This window comes from Eschrichtius robustus, chromosome 19, assembly GCF_028021215.1.
Source record: "Eschrichtius robustus isolate mEscRob2 chromosome 19, mEscRob2.pri, whole genome shotgun sequence".
Classification (NCBI taxonomy): Eukaryota; Metazoa; Chordata; class Mammalia; order Artiodactyla; family Eschrichtiidae; genus Eschrichtius; species Eschrichtius robustus.
In genome coordinates, this window is record NC_090842.1 from 13,061,920 (window position 1) to 13,080,538 (window position 18,619).

Below are 18,619 nucleotides of genomic sequence, written 5' to 3' on the forward strand. Positions count from 1 at the left end.
ATCTGCAAATCACCGAATTAACAACCTGAAAAATATGCCACATTAACAACTTGAAGAATAAAAACCACATGATCTCAATAGATGCAGAAAAAGGGACTTCCCTGGTGGTCCAGAGGTTAAGACTTTGCCTTCCAATGCAGGGGGTGCAGGTTCAATCCCTGGTTGGGGAGCTAAGATCCTACATGCTTTGTGGCCACAAAACAAAAAACCCCATAAAAAACAGAAGCAATATTATAACAAATTCAATGAAGACTTTAAAAATGGTCCACATTAAAAAAACCAAACAAAAAACCAAAAAAAACAGATGCAGAAAAAGCTTTTGACAAAATTCAACACCCATTTATGATAAAAATCTCTCCAGAAAATGGGCATAGAGGGAACCTCCCTCAACATAATAAAGCCCATATATGACAAACCCACAGCTAACATCATTCTCAATGGTGAAAAACTGAAAGCATTTCCTCTAAGATCAGGAACAAGACAAGGATGTCCACTCTCGCCACTATTATTCAACATAGTTTTGGAAGTCCTAGTCCCAGCAATAGGAGAATAAAAAGAAATAAAAGGAATCCACATTGAAAAACAAGAAGTAAAACTGTCACTGTTTGCAGATGACATGATACCATACTTAGAAAATCCTAAAGATGCTACCAGAAAACTACTAGAGCTCATCAATGAATCTGGTAAAGTTGCAGGATACAAAATTGATACACAGAAATCTATTGCATTCCTATACACTAAAAACGAAAGATCACAGAGAGAAATTAAGGAAACATTCCATTTACCATCTCATCAAAAAGAATAAAATACCTAGGAATAAACCTACCTAAGGAAGCAAAAGACCCATATTGAGAAACTATAAGATACTGATGAAAGAAATCAAAGATGACACAGATGGACAGATATACCATGGTCTTGGAGTGGAAGAATCAATACTGTCAAAATCACCATACTACCTAAAGCAATCTACAGATTCAATGCAATCCTTATCAAATTACCAATGGCATTTTTTCACAGAAGTAGGAAAAAAATTTTTTTAATTTGTATGGAAACACAAAAAGACCCAGAATAGCCAAAACAATCCGGAGAAAGAAAAACAGAGCTGGAGGAATCAGGCTCCCTGACTTCAGACTATACTACAAAGCTACAGTAATCAAACCAGTATGGTACTGGCACAAAAACAGAAATATAGATCAATGCACGAGGATACAAAACCCAGAGATAAACCCATGCACCTATGGTCAATTAATCTATGACAAAGGAGGCAAAAACATACAAAGGAGAAAAGACAGTCTCTTCAATAAATGGTGCTGAGAAAACTGGACAGCTACACGTAAAAGAATGACATTAGAACATTCTCTAACACCATACACAAAAACAAACTCAAAATGGATTGAAGAGCTAAATGTAAGGCCAGATACCATAAAACTCTTGGAGGAAAACAGGCAGAACACTCTGATATAAATGGCAGCAGTATCTTTTTTGATCCACCTCCTAGAGGAATGAAAATAAAACAACAATAAACAAATGGGACCTAATTAAAGTTAAAAGCTTTTGCACAGCAAAGGAAACCATAAACAAAATAAAAAGGCAACCCACAGAATGGGAGAAAATATTTGCAAACAAAGCAACCAACAAGGGATTAATCTCCAAAATATACAAACAGCTCATGCAGCTCAAGAGCAAAAAAGCAACCCAATCAAAGAATGGGCAGAAGATCTAAATAGACATTTTTCCAAAGAAGACATATAAAATGCCAAAAAGCACATGAAAAAATGCTCAACACTGCTAATTATTAAAGAAATGCAAATCAAATCTACAACGAGGTATCACCTCAGAACAGTCAGAACGGCCATCATCAAAAAGTCTACAAACAACAAATGCTGGACAGTATGTGGAGAAAAGGGAACCCTCCTACACTGCTGGTGGGAATTTTAAATTGGTACTGCCACTATGGAGAACAGCACAAAGTTTCCTTAAAAAACTAAAAATAGAGCTACCACATGACCCAGCAATCCCACTCCTTGGCATATATCCAAAGAAAACCATACTTCGAAAAGATACATGCACCCCAATGTTCACTGCAACACTATTTACAATAGCCAAGACATGGAAGCAACCTAAGTATCCATCAACAGAGAAAATGATAAAGAAGACGAGGTACACACACACACACACACACACACACACACACACACAGAGGAATATTACTCAGCCATAAAAAAGAATGAAATAATGCCATTTGAAGCAACATAGATGGATCCAGAGATTATCATACTAAGTGAAGTAAGTCAGAGAAAGACAAATATATATCACACATGTGAAATCTAAAAAAATGATACAAATGAACTTATTTACAAAACAGAAAGACTCACAGACTTAGAAAACAAATTTATGGTTACCAAAGCGGAAAGGTGGGGAAAGGGATAAATTAGGAGGTTGGGATTAACATATACACACTACTCTATAACAGGGGGGCGGAGTCAAGATTGCGGTGTGGGAAGATGCAGAGTTCGCATCTCCCCACAACTAGGGCGCCTGCCAGACACTGGTGGGGGACCTCGATGCCCAAGGAGACGGGAGGAACGCCCGAGCAAACCGGTAGGATGTGGGGGGACTGAGGGGGGAGGAGAAGTGGAGGCCAGACAGGAACAGCGCCCCTGAGGGGTGGCTGAGAGTGGGGGAGGGGTTCCCATGCCTGGAAGGACCCTTGGGGGCTCAGAGCAGGGGGGAGTGCACCCAGCGTTTCCCCTGCCCAATCAGCCGGGGAAGTCTGCCTGGATCTCGGGCCAGGTCCTATGCCCTCAGAGGACCCCTCTGGGCCACGTTGGTCCTAGGGGCAAGGAGGGAGGCCAGGGGAGAACAGGAGAGGCAGGAAGGAGGGGCCCTCCAGGACCAGAGGAGTGGGAGAGGAGTGGAAGGCACTGGCCCCACCCACTCTGGCCCAGGAAGCCTGCTGAGCTCCCATGCCGGGTCCCCCAACCTCCAAAGCCCCCTCCAGGCCCCGTGGGTCCTGGGGGCATAGAAAGGAAGCTGGGGGAGAACAGGAGGTCGGGGGGAGAACAGGAGGTCGGGGGGAGAACGCAGGTGGGAGAGGCCCTCCAGGGCCAGAGGAGCAGGAGAAGAGTGGAAAGTGTAGACCCGCCCACTCAGGCCCAGGAAGCCTGCTAGGCTCCCAGGTGGGGTCCTCCGCTCTCTGAGATGAGAGGCATGCCTTGGCCCCTTCTGTTCCGTTGAGCTTAAGCTCCACCCCCAACACCGCCCAGGGCCTTTTCCAGCCCTGTAGGTCCTAACCATAGGCCCTGCCTACCACACAAACCCCGCCCCTGCTTAGGCCCCGCCCTCCACAGCCAAGGCCTTTTCCAATTTTTTTTTTCTTCTCCTCTTTTTTACTATTGTGGTTCTGTTTTACCTTCTGGTTGTCGTTTCATCTATATTTTTATTTTTATGTTCTTTCTAACGTATCTGTTAGTTTCCTAGTCTAATTTTACTTTTTAAAAAACTCTGTTATTGTTCTTTTCTTTTTTTTTCCACCATGCACAGCTTGCGGGATCTTGGTTCATTAGCTGGGGGTTGGGCCGAAGCTCCTGCAGCAGGAGCTCTGAGTCTGAACCACTGGACTGACAGAGAATGTCAGACCCCAAGGAATATTCATCGAAGTTGCCCGGAGGTCATCATATCGGCACCAAGACCCAGCTTTACCCAACCGCCTACAAACTATAGTGCTGGAAGCTTCAGGCCGAACAAGCAGTAAGACGGGAACACAATCCCATCAAAAAAAAAAAAAAAAAGAGCAAAAAAATATGTCACAGATGAAGCAAGGTAAAAACCTACAAGATCAAATAAATGAACAGGAAATAGGCAATCTACCTGAAAAAGAAATCAGAGTAATGAAAGTAAAGATGATCCAGAATCTCAGAAATAGAATGGAGGCACAGACTGAGAAAATAGAAGAAACGTTTAACAAAGATCTAGAAGAACTAAAGAACAAACAAACAAAGATGGACAACACAATAACTGAAATGAAAACTACACTAGAAGGAATCCATAACAAGATCACATAGTCACTATACACTCTACTGTTTACCTTGCATTTCTCATTTATTCTCAATTCTATGAAAATTTTACATATTTATCACCACTGGTTGTGATGTAGCTATCTCTTCATTATGGCTGTTCGAAGTTCAATCTCCAGGTGATTCTTCAGGAAGGCCTCAGGCTTTCTCTGAATTATTAAATGCTAATCACAGTTTTAAAAAAAAAAAAGAAGGAATCAATAATAGAATAGAGACAGAAGAAAAAGTAAGTGAGCTGGAAGACAAAATGGTGGGAATAACTGCCAAGGAGCAGAATAAAGAAAAAAGAATGAAAATAACTGAAGACAATCTCAGACACCTCAGGGACAACACTAAACGCACCAACATTCGAATTACAGGGGTCCCAGAAGAAGAAGAGAAAAATAAAGGGTCTGAGAAAATATGTGAAGAGATTATAGTGGAAAACTTCTCTAATATGGGAAAGGAAATAGTCACCGAAGTCCAGGAAGCACAGAGAGTCCCATACAGGACAAACCCTAGGAGAAACACACCAAGACACATTAATCAAACTAACAAAATTTAATTCAAAGAAAAAATATTAAAAGCAGCAAGGGAAAAACAAAAAATAACATACAAAGGAATCCCCATAAGGCTATCAGCTGATTTTTCAGCAGAAACTCTGCAGGCCAGAAGGGAGTAGTAGAATATACTTAAAGTGATGAAAGAAAAAACCTACAACCAAGATTACTCCACCCAGCAAGAATCTCATTCAGATTAGACAGAGATCAAAAGCTTTTCAGACAAGCAAAAGTTAAAGGAATTCAGCACCACCAAACCAGCTTTACAACAGATGCTAAAGAAACTTCTCTAGGCGGGAAAAACAAGAGAAGAAAAAGACCCACAAAAACAAACCCCCCGGGCTTCCCTGGTGGCGCAGTGGTTGAGAATCTGCCTGCTAATGCAGGGAACACGGGTTCAAGCCCTGGTCTGGGAAGATCCCACATGCCGCGGAGCAACTGGGCCCGTGAGCCACAACTGCTGAGCCTGCGCGTCTGGAGCCTGTGCCCCGCAACGGGAGGGGCCGCGATAGTGAGAGGCCCGCGCACCGCGATGAAGAGTGGCCCCCGCTTGCCGCAACTAGAGAAAGCCCTCGCACGAAAAGAAGACCCGACACAGCAATAAATAAATAAATAAATAAATAAATAAATAAAGTAGCTATTACTTAAAAAAAAAAAAACAAAAAACCCCAAAACACTTAAGAAAATAGTAATAGGAAAATACATATTGATAATAACCTTGAATGTAAATGGATTAAATGCCCCAACCAGAAGACACAGACTGGCTGAATACATACAAAAACAAGACCCATATATATGCTGTCTACAAGAGACCCACTTCAGACCTAGGGAAACATACAGACTGAAAGTGAAGGGATGGAAAAAGATATCCCATGCAAATGGAAATAAAAAGAAAGCTGGAGTAGCAATAATCGTATCAGATAAAAGAGACTTTAAAACAAAGACTATTACAAGAGACAAAGAAGGACACTACATAATGATCAAGGGATCAATCCAAGAAGAAGATATAACAATTATAAATGTTTATGCACCCAACATAGGAGCATCTCAATACATAAGGAAAATGTTAACAACCATGAAAGGGAAAATCGACAGTAATACAATAATAGTAGTGGACTTTAACACCCCGCTTATAACAATAGACAGATCATCCAAACAGAAAATAAATTAGGAAACACAAGCTTTAAATGACACAATAGATGAGATAGATTTAATTGATATTTATAGAACATTCCACCCAAAAGTGGTAGAATACACTTTTCCTCAAATGCACAAGGAACAGCTCCAGGATAGATCACATCTTGGGTCACAAATCAAGCCTTGGAAAATTTAAGAAAATTGAAATCGTATCAAGCATCTTTTCTGACCACAATGCTATGAGATTGGAAATCAATTACCAGAAAAAAACTGTAAAAACCACAAATACATGGAGGCTAAACAGTGTGCTACTATATAACCAAGAGATCATTGAAGAAATCAAAGAAAAAATTAAAAAATACACAGAAACAAATAACAATGAAAACACGATGACCCAAAACCTATGGGACACAGCAAAAGCAGTTGTAAGAAGGAAGTTTATAGCAATTCAATCTCAGCTCAAGAAACAAGAAAAATCTCAAATAAATAATCTGACCCTACACTTAAAACAACTAGAGAAAGAAGAACAAAGAAAACCTCAAGTCAGTAGACGGAAAGAAATCATAAAGATCAGAGCAGAAATTAATGGAACAGAAACACAGAAAACAATAGCAAAGATCAATAAAACTAAAAGCTGGTTCTCTGAGAAGATAAACAAAATTGATAAACCCTTAGCCAGACCCACCAAGAAAAAAAGGGAGAGGATGCAAATCAATAATATTAGAAATGAAAAAGGAGAAATCACAACTGAAACCACAGAAATACAAAGGATTGTAAGAGACACTACAAACAGCTATATGCCAATAAAATGGACAACCACAAAGAAATGGACAAATTCTTGGAAAGGTACAATTTTCCAAGACTGAACCGGGAAGAATTAGAAAATATAAACAAACCTACCACAAGTAATGAAATTGAAACCATAATTAAAAAATTTCCAACAAACAAAAGTCCAGGACCAGATGGCTTCACAGACGATTTCTATCAAACATTTAGAGAAGAGCTAACACCAATCCTTCTCATACTCTTCCAAAAAATTGCAGAGGGAAGAACACTCCCAAATTCATTCTACAAAGCCACCTTTACACTGATATCAAAACCAGAAAAAGGTATCACAAAAAAAAGAAAATTATAGACCAATATCACTGATGAACACAGATGCAAAAATCCTGAAGAAAATACTAGCAAACAGAATCCAACAACATATTAAAAGGATCATACACCATGATCAAATGGGTTTTATCCCAGGGATGCAAGGATTCTACAATATACAGAAATCAATCAATATGATATGCCATGTTAACAAATTAAGGAATAAAAACCATAGTATCATCTCAATAGATGCAGAAAAAGCTTTTCACAAAATTCAACACCCATTTATAATAAAAACTCTCCAGAAAATGGGCAGAGAGCAAACCTACCTCAACATAATAAGAGCCATATATGACAAACCCACAGCAAACATCATACTCAATGTGAAAAACTGAAAGCATTTCCACTAAGATCGGGAACAAGACAAGGATGTCCGCTTTCACCACTCTTATTCAACATAGTTTTGGAAGTCATAGCCACGGCAATCAGAGAAGAAGAAGAAATAAAAGGAATACAAATTGGAAAAGAAAAAGTAAAACTGTCACTGTTTGCAGATGACATGATACTATACACAGAAAATCCTAAAGATGCTACCAGAAAATTACTAGAACTAATCAATGAATTTGGTAAGGATACAAAATTAATGCACAGAATTCTCTGGCATTCCTATACACTAACATTGAAAAATCAGAAAAAGAAATTAAGGAAAAACTCCCATTTACCACTGCAACAAAAAGAATAAAATACCTAGTAATAAACCTACCTAAGGAGGTGAAAGACTTGTACTTTGAAAACTGTAAAACACTGATGAAAGAAACCAAAGATGACATAAACAGACGGAGAAATATACCATGTTCTTGGATTGGAAGAATCAATATTGTGAAAATGACTACACTACCCAAAGCAATCTACAGATTCAATGCAATCCCTATCAAACTACCAATGGCATTCTTCACAGAATTAGAACAAAAAATCTTACAATTCGTATGGAAACACAAAAGACCCTGAATAGCTAAAGCAATCTTGAGAAAGAAAAAAGGAGCTGGAGGAATCAGGCTCCCCAACTTCAAACTATAGCTATAGTAATCAAGCTATAGTAATCAAGACAGTATGGTACTGGCACAAAAACAGAAATACAGATCAATGGTACAGGATAGAATGCCCAGTGATAAACCCACGCACATATAGTCACCTAATTTATGACAAAGGAGGCAAAAACATACAGTGGAGAAAAGACAGCCTCTTCAGTAAGTGGTGCTGGGAAAACTGGACAGCTACATGTAAAAGAATGAAATTAGAACACTACCTAACACCATACACAAAAATAAACTCAAAATGGATTAAAGACCTAAATGTAAGACCAGACACTATAAAACTCATAGAGAAAAACATAGGAAAAACACTTTTTGACATAAACCACAGCAAGATCTTTTTCGACCCACCTCCTGGAGTAATACAAATAAAAACAAAAATAAACAAATGAGGCCTAATTAAACTTAAAGCCTTTTGCACAGCAAAGAAAACCATAAACAAGATGAAAGACAACCCTCAGAATGGGAGAAAATATCTGCAAGTGAAACAATAGACAGAGGATTAATCTCTAAAATATACAAACTGCTCATGGAGCTCAATATCAAAAAACAAACAACCCAATTAAAAAAGGGGCAGAAGACCTAAATAGACATTTCACCAAAGAAGACATAGAGATGGCCAAGAGGCACATGAAAAGACGGTCAACATCACTAATTATTAGAGAAATGCAATTAAAACTACAATGAGGTATCACCTCACACTGGTCAGAATGGCCATTATCAAAAAATCTAGACACAGTAAATGCTGGAAAGGGTGTGGTGAAAAGGGAACCCTGCTGCACTGTTCGTGAGAATGTAAATTGATACAACTACTAGGGAGAAGAGTATGGAGTTCCTTCAAAAACTAAAAATTGAACTACCATATGACCCAGCTATCGCACTACAGGGTATATACCCTGAGAAAACCATAATTCAAAAAGAGACTTGTACCACAATGTTTACTGCAGCACTATTTACATTAGCCAGGACATGGAAGCAACCTAAATGTCCATCAACAAATGAATGGATAAAGAGGATGTGGCACATATACACAATGGAATATTACTCAGCCATAAAAAGAAACGAAATTGAGTTACTTGTAGTGAGGTGGATAGACCTAGAGTCTGTCATACAGAGTGAAGTAAGTCAGAAAAAGAAAAACAAATACCATATGCTAACGCATATATATGGAATCTAAAATAAAAAAATGGTACTGATGAACCTAGTGGCAGGGCAGGAATAAATATAGACACAGAGAATGGAGTTGAGGACATGGGGAGGGGAGAGGGAAGCTAGGGCGAAATGAGAGCAGCATCAACATATATACACTACCAGATGTGAAACAGATAGCTACTGGGAAGCAGCCGCATAGCACAGGGAAATCAGCTCGGTGCTATGTGACGACCTAGAGGGGTGGGATAGGGAGGGTGGGAGGGAGGCTCAAGAGGCAGGGCATATGGGGATATATGTATGCATATGGCAGATAAACTTCGTTGTACAACAGAAACTAACACAGTATTGTGAAGCACTTATACTCCAATAAGGATGTATTTTAAAAAAGTAAACAAAATAAAATAAAGTAGATAATCAGGGACTTCCCTGGTGGTCCAGTGGGTAAGACTCCACGCTCCCAATGCGGGGGGCCTGGGTTCGATCCCTGGTCAGGGAACTAGATCCCACATGCATGCTATAACTAAGAAGTCCGCATGCCGCAACTAAAGATCCTGTGTGCCGCAACGAAGATCCTGCATGCCGCAACTAAGACCTGGCGCAACCAAAATAGAAAAATAAATAAATAATTTTTTTTTTTTAAAAAAAGATAATCAACAAGGATCTACTGTATAGCACAGGGTACTCTAATAACCTATATGGGAATAGAATCTGAAAAAGAATAGATATATGTATGTTTAACTAAATCAATTTGCTGTACACCTGAAACTAACACAACATTGTAAGTCAAATATACTCCAATGTAAAATAAAAATTAAAATAAAAAAAAGGTAGGTATGGCTATATTTAAATCAGACAAGGGGTATGACCAGAGATAAAGAGGGACATCCCAAAATGATAGAGCAGTAAATCCATCTGGAAGATAGAAAAATCGTTAAGTGTGCATGCACTCAATAAATGTACATGAACTCAATACAGCTTCAAATTACATCAAGCAAAAACTGACAGAACTAAAGTGAAGAATGGACAAATCCACCTTCATATTATCTATCAACCAAGTATCAGATCAGAATGAAGACATTTTCAGAAAAGCAAAGTTTAAAAAAATATATTTCTCACATACCCTTTCTCAAGAAGCTACTGAAGAATCTACTCCAATAAAATAGTAATTCAAAAAAGACAAAGACAGGGGAAAAGGCAAACAAAAGATCAATAGGAAAGGTGAAGGAAATCCCTAGGAGGAGTTGAAGGAGATTGCAGGATGGTAGTGATTCTCCATCAATACTAAATTGTGTGTCATACAGATTGGAATAGTGTGATTCAAAAGCAGGTATTTTGAGGGCTGTCATAAGATGCCTAGTGATATTGTATCACCTTGTTAACCTGAGGGCAGAATACCTTGGTGATCCTGGCCCAGCTTCTTATCTGTTGGGGTTGGTTTAACTCTGGTTTGACTTGTCTTGAACAAGTCCTGATGACATCTATCTCTCCCCTCCACACCAGGCTGCCTTGGATCACATGAGGACACTCATTTCATCTCACAGAAGTACTCTGCTTTGATCTACTCCTGAGAGTTGGCCGTTGACTAGTGAGCTAAGAAGCAGAGAACACTGAGCAGCCCACTCACTCTAATTATATTCTTGTCAGACATTCAATACCTGATTCACACTCTGACCCTGCCAGATGGTCCAACCATGTGAGCCCTATGTTTTCCTATGTTTTTCATGACTTTGCCAATGACTTCTCCAAATGAGATTTTTGTAAACTCTCAGAAAAACTGAAGCCAGACTATGACTCAGAGATTCTATTCAGCTCATCTCCTAGGAGCCTTTAATCCAATAGTAGCAGAATTTCTACACACAATTAGATTTGTGCTTGCTTGATAAGTTTTGCCACATTGCTCCCCAGTAAGTCTGTACCATTTTTTACTACCACAAACAATGCACGAGTGGTTTCACCTCTCTATAGCTAACACTGGCTAATATATCTTGAAAAAACAATGATAAAAATCTTAAGTCTTGATAAAGGAAACATGGGTACATAAAAGGACATCTTTTAGACTGTATACATCTAGAAAAAGAAAAAAAAAACCTCTACCAATCAGACAAAAAATTATGCAATATAAATTGCAGTTATACTTTTTCAAAACTGAATTTTGTATTGATTAGGGATATATACATACATGGTAAAATCTTTGAGGAAAGCAAGGGAATAAATAACAAAAGTGTCAAGATAGTGGCTACCTACTAGCAGGATTCAATCAGAGAATGTATCATAAAGAACAGATAGGGACTTCCCTGGTGGCGCAGTGGTTAAGACTTCACACTCCCAATATGCAGGGGGCCCGGGTTCGATCCCTGGTCAGGGAACTAAATCCCACATGCATGCCGCAACTAAGGAGCTGGTGAGCCACAACTAAGGAGCCCACCTGCTACAACTAAGGAGCCCGCAACTAAGGCCCAGCGCAACCAAATAAATAAATAAATTTTTTTTTAAAAAAGAACAGATAATGTTCTATTTCTTAATGTGAGTGCCCATTTATTATTATTCTTTAATGTATACATATTTTTATACATGTTATAACATGTATAAAGAGTATTATAATGCTTTATACACTCATCTGTATACATATTACATTACACAATAAAAAAAATCAGAAAAAAATGAGGAAACTCTATGCTCTGATACGGAAAGAATTCAAAAATATGTTATTGAGTGATAAAAACACACATAATCAAGAGAATGAAAAGACAAAGACATTTTTGCAACACACATACCTGATAAAGGATTGATATCCGAAATATATAAAGAACTCTCAAAACTCAACAATATGAAAACAAACAACCTGATTTAAAAATGGGCCAAAGTGCAGCCAGTATGGAAAACAGTATGGAGGTCCCTCAGAAAACTAAAAATAGGGGCTTCCCTGGTGGTGCAGTGGTTGAGAATCTGCCTGCTAATGCAGGGGACACGGGTTCGAGCCCTGGTCTGGGAAGATCCTACATGCCGCGGAGCAACTAGGCCTATGACCCACAACTACTGAGCCTGCACGTCTGGAGCCTGTGCTCCGCAAGAAGAGAGGCCACGATAGTGAGAGGCCCGTGCACCACGATGAGGAGTGGCCCCCGCTTGCTGCAACTAGAGAAAGCCCTAGCACAGAAATGAAGACCCAACATAGCAATCAATCAATCAATCTTAAAAAAAAAAAAAAGAAAACTAAAAATAGAAATACCATATGATCCAGCAATCCCACTCCTGGGCATATATCAGCAGACAAAACTATAATTCAAAAAGATACATGCACCTCTATGTTCACAGCAGCACTATTCACAATAGCTAAGACACGGAAGCAACCTAAATGTCCATCGACAGAGGAATGGATAAAGATATGGTACATATATACAATGGAATACTATTCAGCCATAAAAAAGAACGAAAAAATGCCATTTGCAGCAACATGGATGGACCTAGAGATTATCATACTAAGTGAAATAACTCAAACAGAGAAAGACAAGTATCATATGATATCACTTATATGTGGAATCTAAGATATGACACAAATGAACCTTTCTGTGAAACAGAAACAGAATCACGGGTTGGGGGAGAGATGTAGTGGAAGGTTGGGGTTAGCAGATGTAAGCTATTATATAAACAACAAGGTCCTACTGTATAGCACAGGAAACTGTATTCAATATCCTATGATAAACCATAATGGAAAAGAATATTTTAAAAAAACAATGTATATATAACTGAATTACTTTGCTGTACAGCAGAAATTAACACAATATTGTAAATCAACTATACTTCAATAAAATAAATTTTAAAAAAGGGCCAAAAACCTTAACAGACACCTCACTAAAGAAGATATACAGGTGGCAAATAAACACATGTAAAGATACTCAACATCATGTCATATCATCAGAGAATTATAAATTACAACAACAATAAAACACTGTTAAATGCCTATTAAAGTGGCCAAAGTTTGGGACTTCCCTGGTGGTCCAGTGGGTAAGACTCCACACTCACAATGCAGGGGGCCCAGGTTTGATCCCCAATTGGGGAACTAGATCCCGCACGCATGCCGCAACTAAGAAGCCTGCATGTCACGACTAAGACCCAGCGCAGCCTAAATAAATAAATAAATAATAAATAAATGAATATAAAATAATTTTTTAAAAAAAGTGGCCAAAGTTCACAACATTGACAACACCAAATGCTGACGAGGATGTGGAGCAACAGGAACTCTCACTCACTGCTGGTGGGAATGCAAATATTACAGCTACTCTGGCAGACAGTCTGGCAGTTTCTCACAAAACTACACATATTCTTGCTGTACACACTGGCATTTGTATTCCTTAGCATTTACCCAAATGATTAACTTATATCCACACAAAACACTGCACAGAGATGTTTATAGCAGCTTAATTCATAATTGTCAAAACTTGGAAGCAACCAAGATGTCCTTCAATTGCTGAATGGGTAAATAAATGGTAGTACATCCAGACAATGGAATATTATTCAGTGATAAAAAGAAATGAGCTATCAAGCCATGAAAAGACATGGAGGAACTTTAAATGCGTATTACTAAGTGAAAGAAACCAATTTGAAAAGGCTACATACTGACTGATTCCAACTGTATGATGTTCTAGAAAAGGCAAAACTAGGGGGACCGTTAAAAAAAAAAAATCAGTGGTTTCCAGGTGCTTAAGGAAAGGGGGGGAGGGATGAATAGATGGAGCACAGGGGATTTTGTGGGCAGTGAAACTATTCTGTAAGATACGATAATGGTGGATACACGTCATTATGTATTTGTCAAAATGCACAGAATGCAGAACACCAAAAGCAAATCCTAGTGTAAACAATGGACTTTACTTAAAGTATCAATATTGGCTCATCAACTGTAACAGGTATACCACATTAATGCAAGATGTTAGTAACAGGGGAAACTGTGCAGAGGGAGAAAAGGAGTATATGGAAACTCTGTACTTTTCACTTAAATTTTCCGTAAGCCCAAAACTGCTCTAAAAAATTAAGTCTATTCGTTAAAAGTAAAACAAAACACATATAAACAGAACAGTATGATTAATATGCTATCTTATAATAACCTGTACTTATACTTGTGTAAATATGTACAAATACATTCTTCAATGCCATTCAAGAAAGTAATGACTTATGACATAGTATGAGTGTGTTTCATGTTTGGTAATTGCAATCATTGTTGCTTTTGTTGTGGTCATCCATGTACAATGCTTGGTGTCAGTCTATTTATCTCTTGTAAAAATAAAATACAGTGTGTGTGTGTCAAAAAAAAAAAAAAAAGAAAGTAATGACAATGGAACTCATGGAAGTTAGGGGGAGAATTTAAATACACATCTGGATATTTAGTGAGTTCTCTAGCATCATGCTAATCTGACCAGAAAAATAAAATACACACTATAGTACCCTGAAGAATGCTATATGAAATAACCAAAGACAAAATAATAACCTGTTTAATTTTTTTTTCTGGGGATGCTGTTCAAAACACCATCTATATGAAGGTCCATAAAATTTATTCAGACCTAATACTAGAGAACCAAGGAAATGGTATTCATAATCAATGCAAGACACTTAATTAACTTGATTTACTTTTTGGCTGCTGGTATGTATTATTCTTACTATGTTTTCCTGAGTTTTACTCATTCATACCTTTCTATTTCATTTTCTAGGTCCTTATAAACTTCCTCAAATGTACAGAAAAATAAAATTGGGAATAAATAAACAACTCACCTGGGATTTGTTCATTTTCTGCAGCTTTTGGGTAAAGGCAGAGAACTATGAAGGCAGAACTGAAATAGAGGAAAAAGAAAGGTATTGTTATTAGAGATCTGACCTGCCTCAGAACTTCTAAAATGACTTGTTTGGAAATCCTTACACATCACCTGAGAAAATACCACCTCCTGAGCTAGTCCTTTTGCCTGTTCAGAAGGGGCAAAAAGGATCATGCTGGCAGCACTCACTTTCAATCAAACACTATGAAATATCCGAAAAGGTAAGACTAAGACAACCCACTATCAACTGACAAAACAGTCAAAAGAAACCATAACTGATTAAATTTTCGGACAGGGAATTTAAAACTATGATTCATATATTAAAGCTTTAAAGGAAAAGATTTACAAAATGAATGAACAGAGAATTTCAAGAGATGGAAACTTCAAGAAAAAAATGGAAATGCTAAGAAAAGCACAGTAACAGAGTTGAAAGAATACCTTCAATAGGTACTACAACAGAGTTGAGGAAATTTTCAGTAAATCTGAAGATAGGTCAAAAGAAATTACCCAAACTGAGACACAAAGAGAAAGCCAAGGGGGAAAAAAAAGGACAGAGAATCCAAGGGCTGTAATACAATATCAAATGGCCTAACAAAAATGTATTGGGATCCCAGGGACTTTCCTGGTGGTCCAGTAGTAAAGAATCTGCCTCCCAATGCAGGGAATGTGGGTTTGACCCCTGGTTGGGGAGCTAAGATCCCACATGCCACGGGGCAATTAAGCCCGTGCACCCCAACTACTGAGCTCACGAGCCTCAACTAGAGAGCCTGCATGCTGCAAACTACACAGCCCATGCACCACAACTAGAGAGAGAAAAACCCACATGCCACAACTAGAGAGAAGCCCATGTGCTGCAACGAAGCGCCCACGTGCCGCAACGAAAGATCCCGCATGCAGCAACTAAGACCTGACATACCAAAAAATAAATAAAATTAAATTAAAAAATAATAAATCTTTAAAAAAATGTATTGGGATCCCAAAAGAAGAGAAAATGGGACAGAAGAAATATTGAAGACATAATGACCAAGGATTTTCCAAAAATAATGAATGATATCAAACCACAGATCCAAGAAACTCAAGATAATTTATCCAAAAAGGATAAATATCAAAAAACAAAATAAAATGGACACACCTGGACATACCATATTCAAACCAATGGAAACCAAAGTTAGAGAGAAATTCTCGAAAGCAGCCAGAAAAAAAACCTGACACGTTACATACAGACATACCTCACTTTATTGCTTTTTTTTTAAAAAAACAAATTGAAGGTTTGTGGTAACTCCGCATTGTCAGATGATGGTCAGCATTTTTTAGTAATAAAGTACTTTTAAATTAAGGTATGCACATTGTTTTTTAGACAATGATATTGCACACTTAACAGACTGCAGTATAAGGTAAACATGAATTTTACATGCACTGAGAAACCAAAATATTCATGTGACTTGCTTTATTGCAGTGATCTGGAACTGAACTAAAGAATCACAGAGAATTTCTCATCAGAAACTACACAAGCTGGAAGACAATGTAGTGACATCTTTAAAGTGCTTTAAAAAAGAAAAAAAAAACAAACTACCAATCCAGTATTCTATACCCAGCAAATACATCTTTCAAAAAATAAAAGTGGGGCTTCCCTGGTGGTGCAGTGGTTGACAGTCCGCCTGCCAATGCAGGGGACACGGGTTCGAGCCCTGGTCTGGGAGGATCCCACATGCCGCGGAGCAACTGGGCCCGTGAGCCACAACTGCTGAGCCTGCGCGCCTGGAGCCTGTGCTCCGCAACGAGAGAGGCCGCGATAGTGAGAGGCCCGCGCACCGCGATGAGGAGTGGCCCCCACTTGCCGCAACTGGAGAAAGCCCTCACACAGAAACGAAGACCCAACACAGCCAAAAATAAATAAATAAATAAATAAATAAATAAATAAATAAATAAATAAAAAGTGAAAATAAAAACCTTTTCAAACAAACAAAAACACAAAATTCATTACCAGTAGACCTGTACTACAAGAAATATTTAAAGAAGTTCTTCAGGTAGAAGGAATATGATAACAGACAGAAATGTGGATCTACACAAAGAAATAAAGATCTCTGGGAATGGTTAAAATGAAGAGAAATATAAAAGACATTTTCTTCTTACTTTTAATCAATCTAAAAGATACTTGACTGTCTAAAGCAAAAAGAGTAGAAAAGTTTTGTGAACTTATAGCATATGTAAAAGTAAAATATATGACGATAATAGCACATAGATGAGATGATGAAATTGTTGATGGCAGTATATTGTTTTAAGGATCTTACATTACACACAAAGCAGTAGACTATATTTAAAGGTTCACTGTGACTCACTCAAGAAGTTTATTTAAACCTTAGGGCAACCACAAAAAAATTTAAAGAGGTATAAACAATAACCAAATAGTGGAGAAAAATATGGAATCATGAAAAACTACCACTAAATCCAAAAGCAGTCAGAAAAAGAGGAAAATAGGAACAAAGACCAGATGGGCCAAGTAGAAAAGAACTAGCAAGATGGCAGATTTTAACCCAACCATGTCAATAATTCATTGCACAAACACACCAATTAAATGACAAAGGTTGCCAAGCTGGATAAAAAAGACCAAACTACGTGCTGTCTAAAAGCAATGTGTTTGGGACTTCCCTGGTGGCACAGTAAGAATCTGCCTGCCACTGCAGGGGACACAGGTTCAATCCCTGGTCCGGGAAGATCCCACACGTCCCGGAGCAACTAAGCCCATGTGCCATAACTACTGAGCCTGTGCTCTAGAGTCCGCGCACCACAACTACTGAGCCCACATGCCACAAGTACTGAAGCCCACATGCCTAGAGCCCGTGCTCTGCAACAAGAGAAGCCACCGCAATGAGAAGCCCACACACTGCAATGAAGAGTAGCCCTTGCTTGCTGCAACTAGAGAAAGCCCGCACGCAGCAATGAAGACCCAACACAGCCAACAATAAATAAAAATTTTAAAAATAAATAAAAGCAATGTGTTTTAAGTATAAAAACATAGTGACGAAATAAAATTTTAAGGCAGAACAAGAAATTTAAACATAAAATTCTGTCCTTTGGGCCTCCTCCCTCTCTGTTTAGTGTGCAACGTCCAGCCACATTACACATTAACCAGACCTCCTCAAAGATGGGAATGCCTACTCAACCATAAAGATCTTTTTTTCTTTCTTCTGATGCTAGCAATGTAACTTCTTAAAAGATTAACATTCTTTCTCAACTCTGTAAGGGGGTCATGATGACTTGCTGCTCGCTTTGTATGTGCTTACCTGGACTACTGTATATTGGTGAACTTTATGTCAGTACGTCATTTTGATGTATGATCCTTTGTCTCAAAAAATGTATATGACTATGCCTTCAACTTCTAACAGGCAGGACAGTTCTCAGAGCTTCTTAGAGTCTGTCTCCTGGGTTACAATCCTCAGGTTGGCTCAAATAAAATTCTCTTCCTTCTTGATTGTTAATTGAATTTTCAATAATAGCTAGATCAAAAGTAAAAGGATAAAAAAAGATATCCCTTGGGACTTCCCTGGCAGTCCAGGGGTTAAGACTCCATGCTTCCAATGCAGGGGGCACAGGTTTGATCCCTGGTTGGGGAACTAAGATCCTGCATGCCACAAGGCACAGCCAAAATAAGAAGAAGAAATAAAAAATAAAAAATGATACTCCTTGCACACACTAATCAAAAGAAAGTTGGACTAATTAATATCAAG

The 18,619-nt window shown here is 38.4% G+C and overlaps 1 protein-coding gene across 5 annotated transcripts in view; it reads right to left on the reverse strand.

Annotated features, from left to right (window-relative positions):
• ZFP1 (ZFP1 zinc finger protein) overlaps positions 1 to 18,619 on the reverse strand; it is a 48,960-nt gene that overhangs the window by 27,742 nt on the left and 2,599 nt on the right. For all 5 annotated transcript variants that reach the window (XR_011071532.1, XM_068528934.1, XM_068528932.1 and 2 more), the window contains exon 2: positions 14,851 to 14,909. Coding sequence is in view for 4 of the 5 variants with exons in the window: in XM_068528934.1 (XP_068385035.1) it covers positions 14,851 to 14,865 (15 nt within the window). In the remaining variant the exon portion in view is untranslated. The remainder of the gene's footprint in view (positions 1 to 14,850; positions 14,910 to 18,619) is intronic.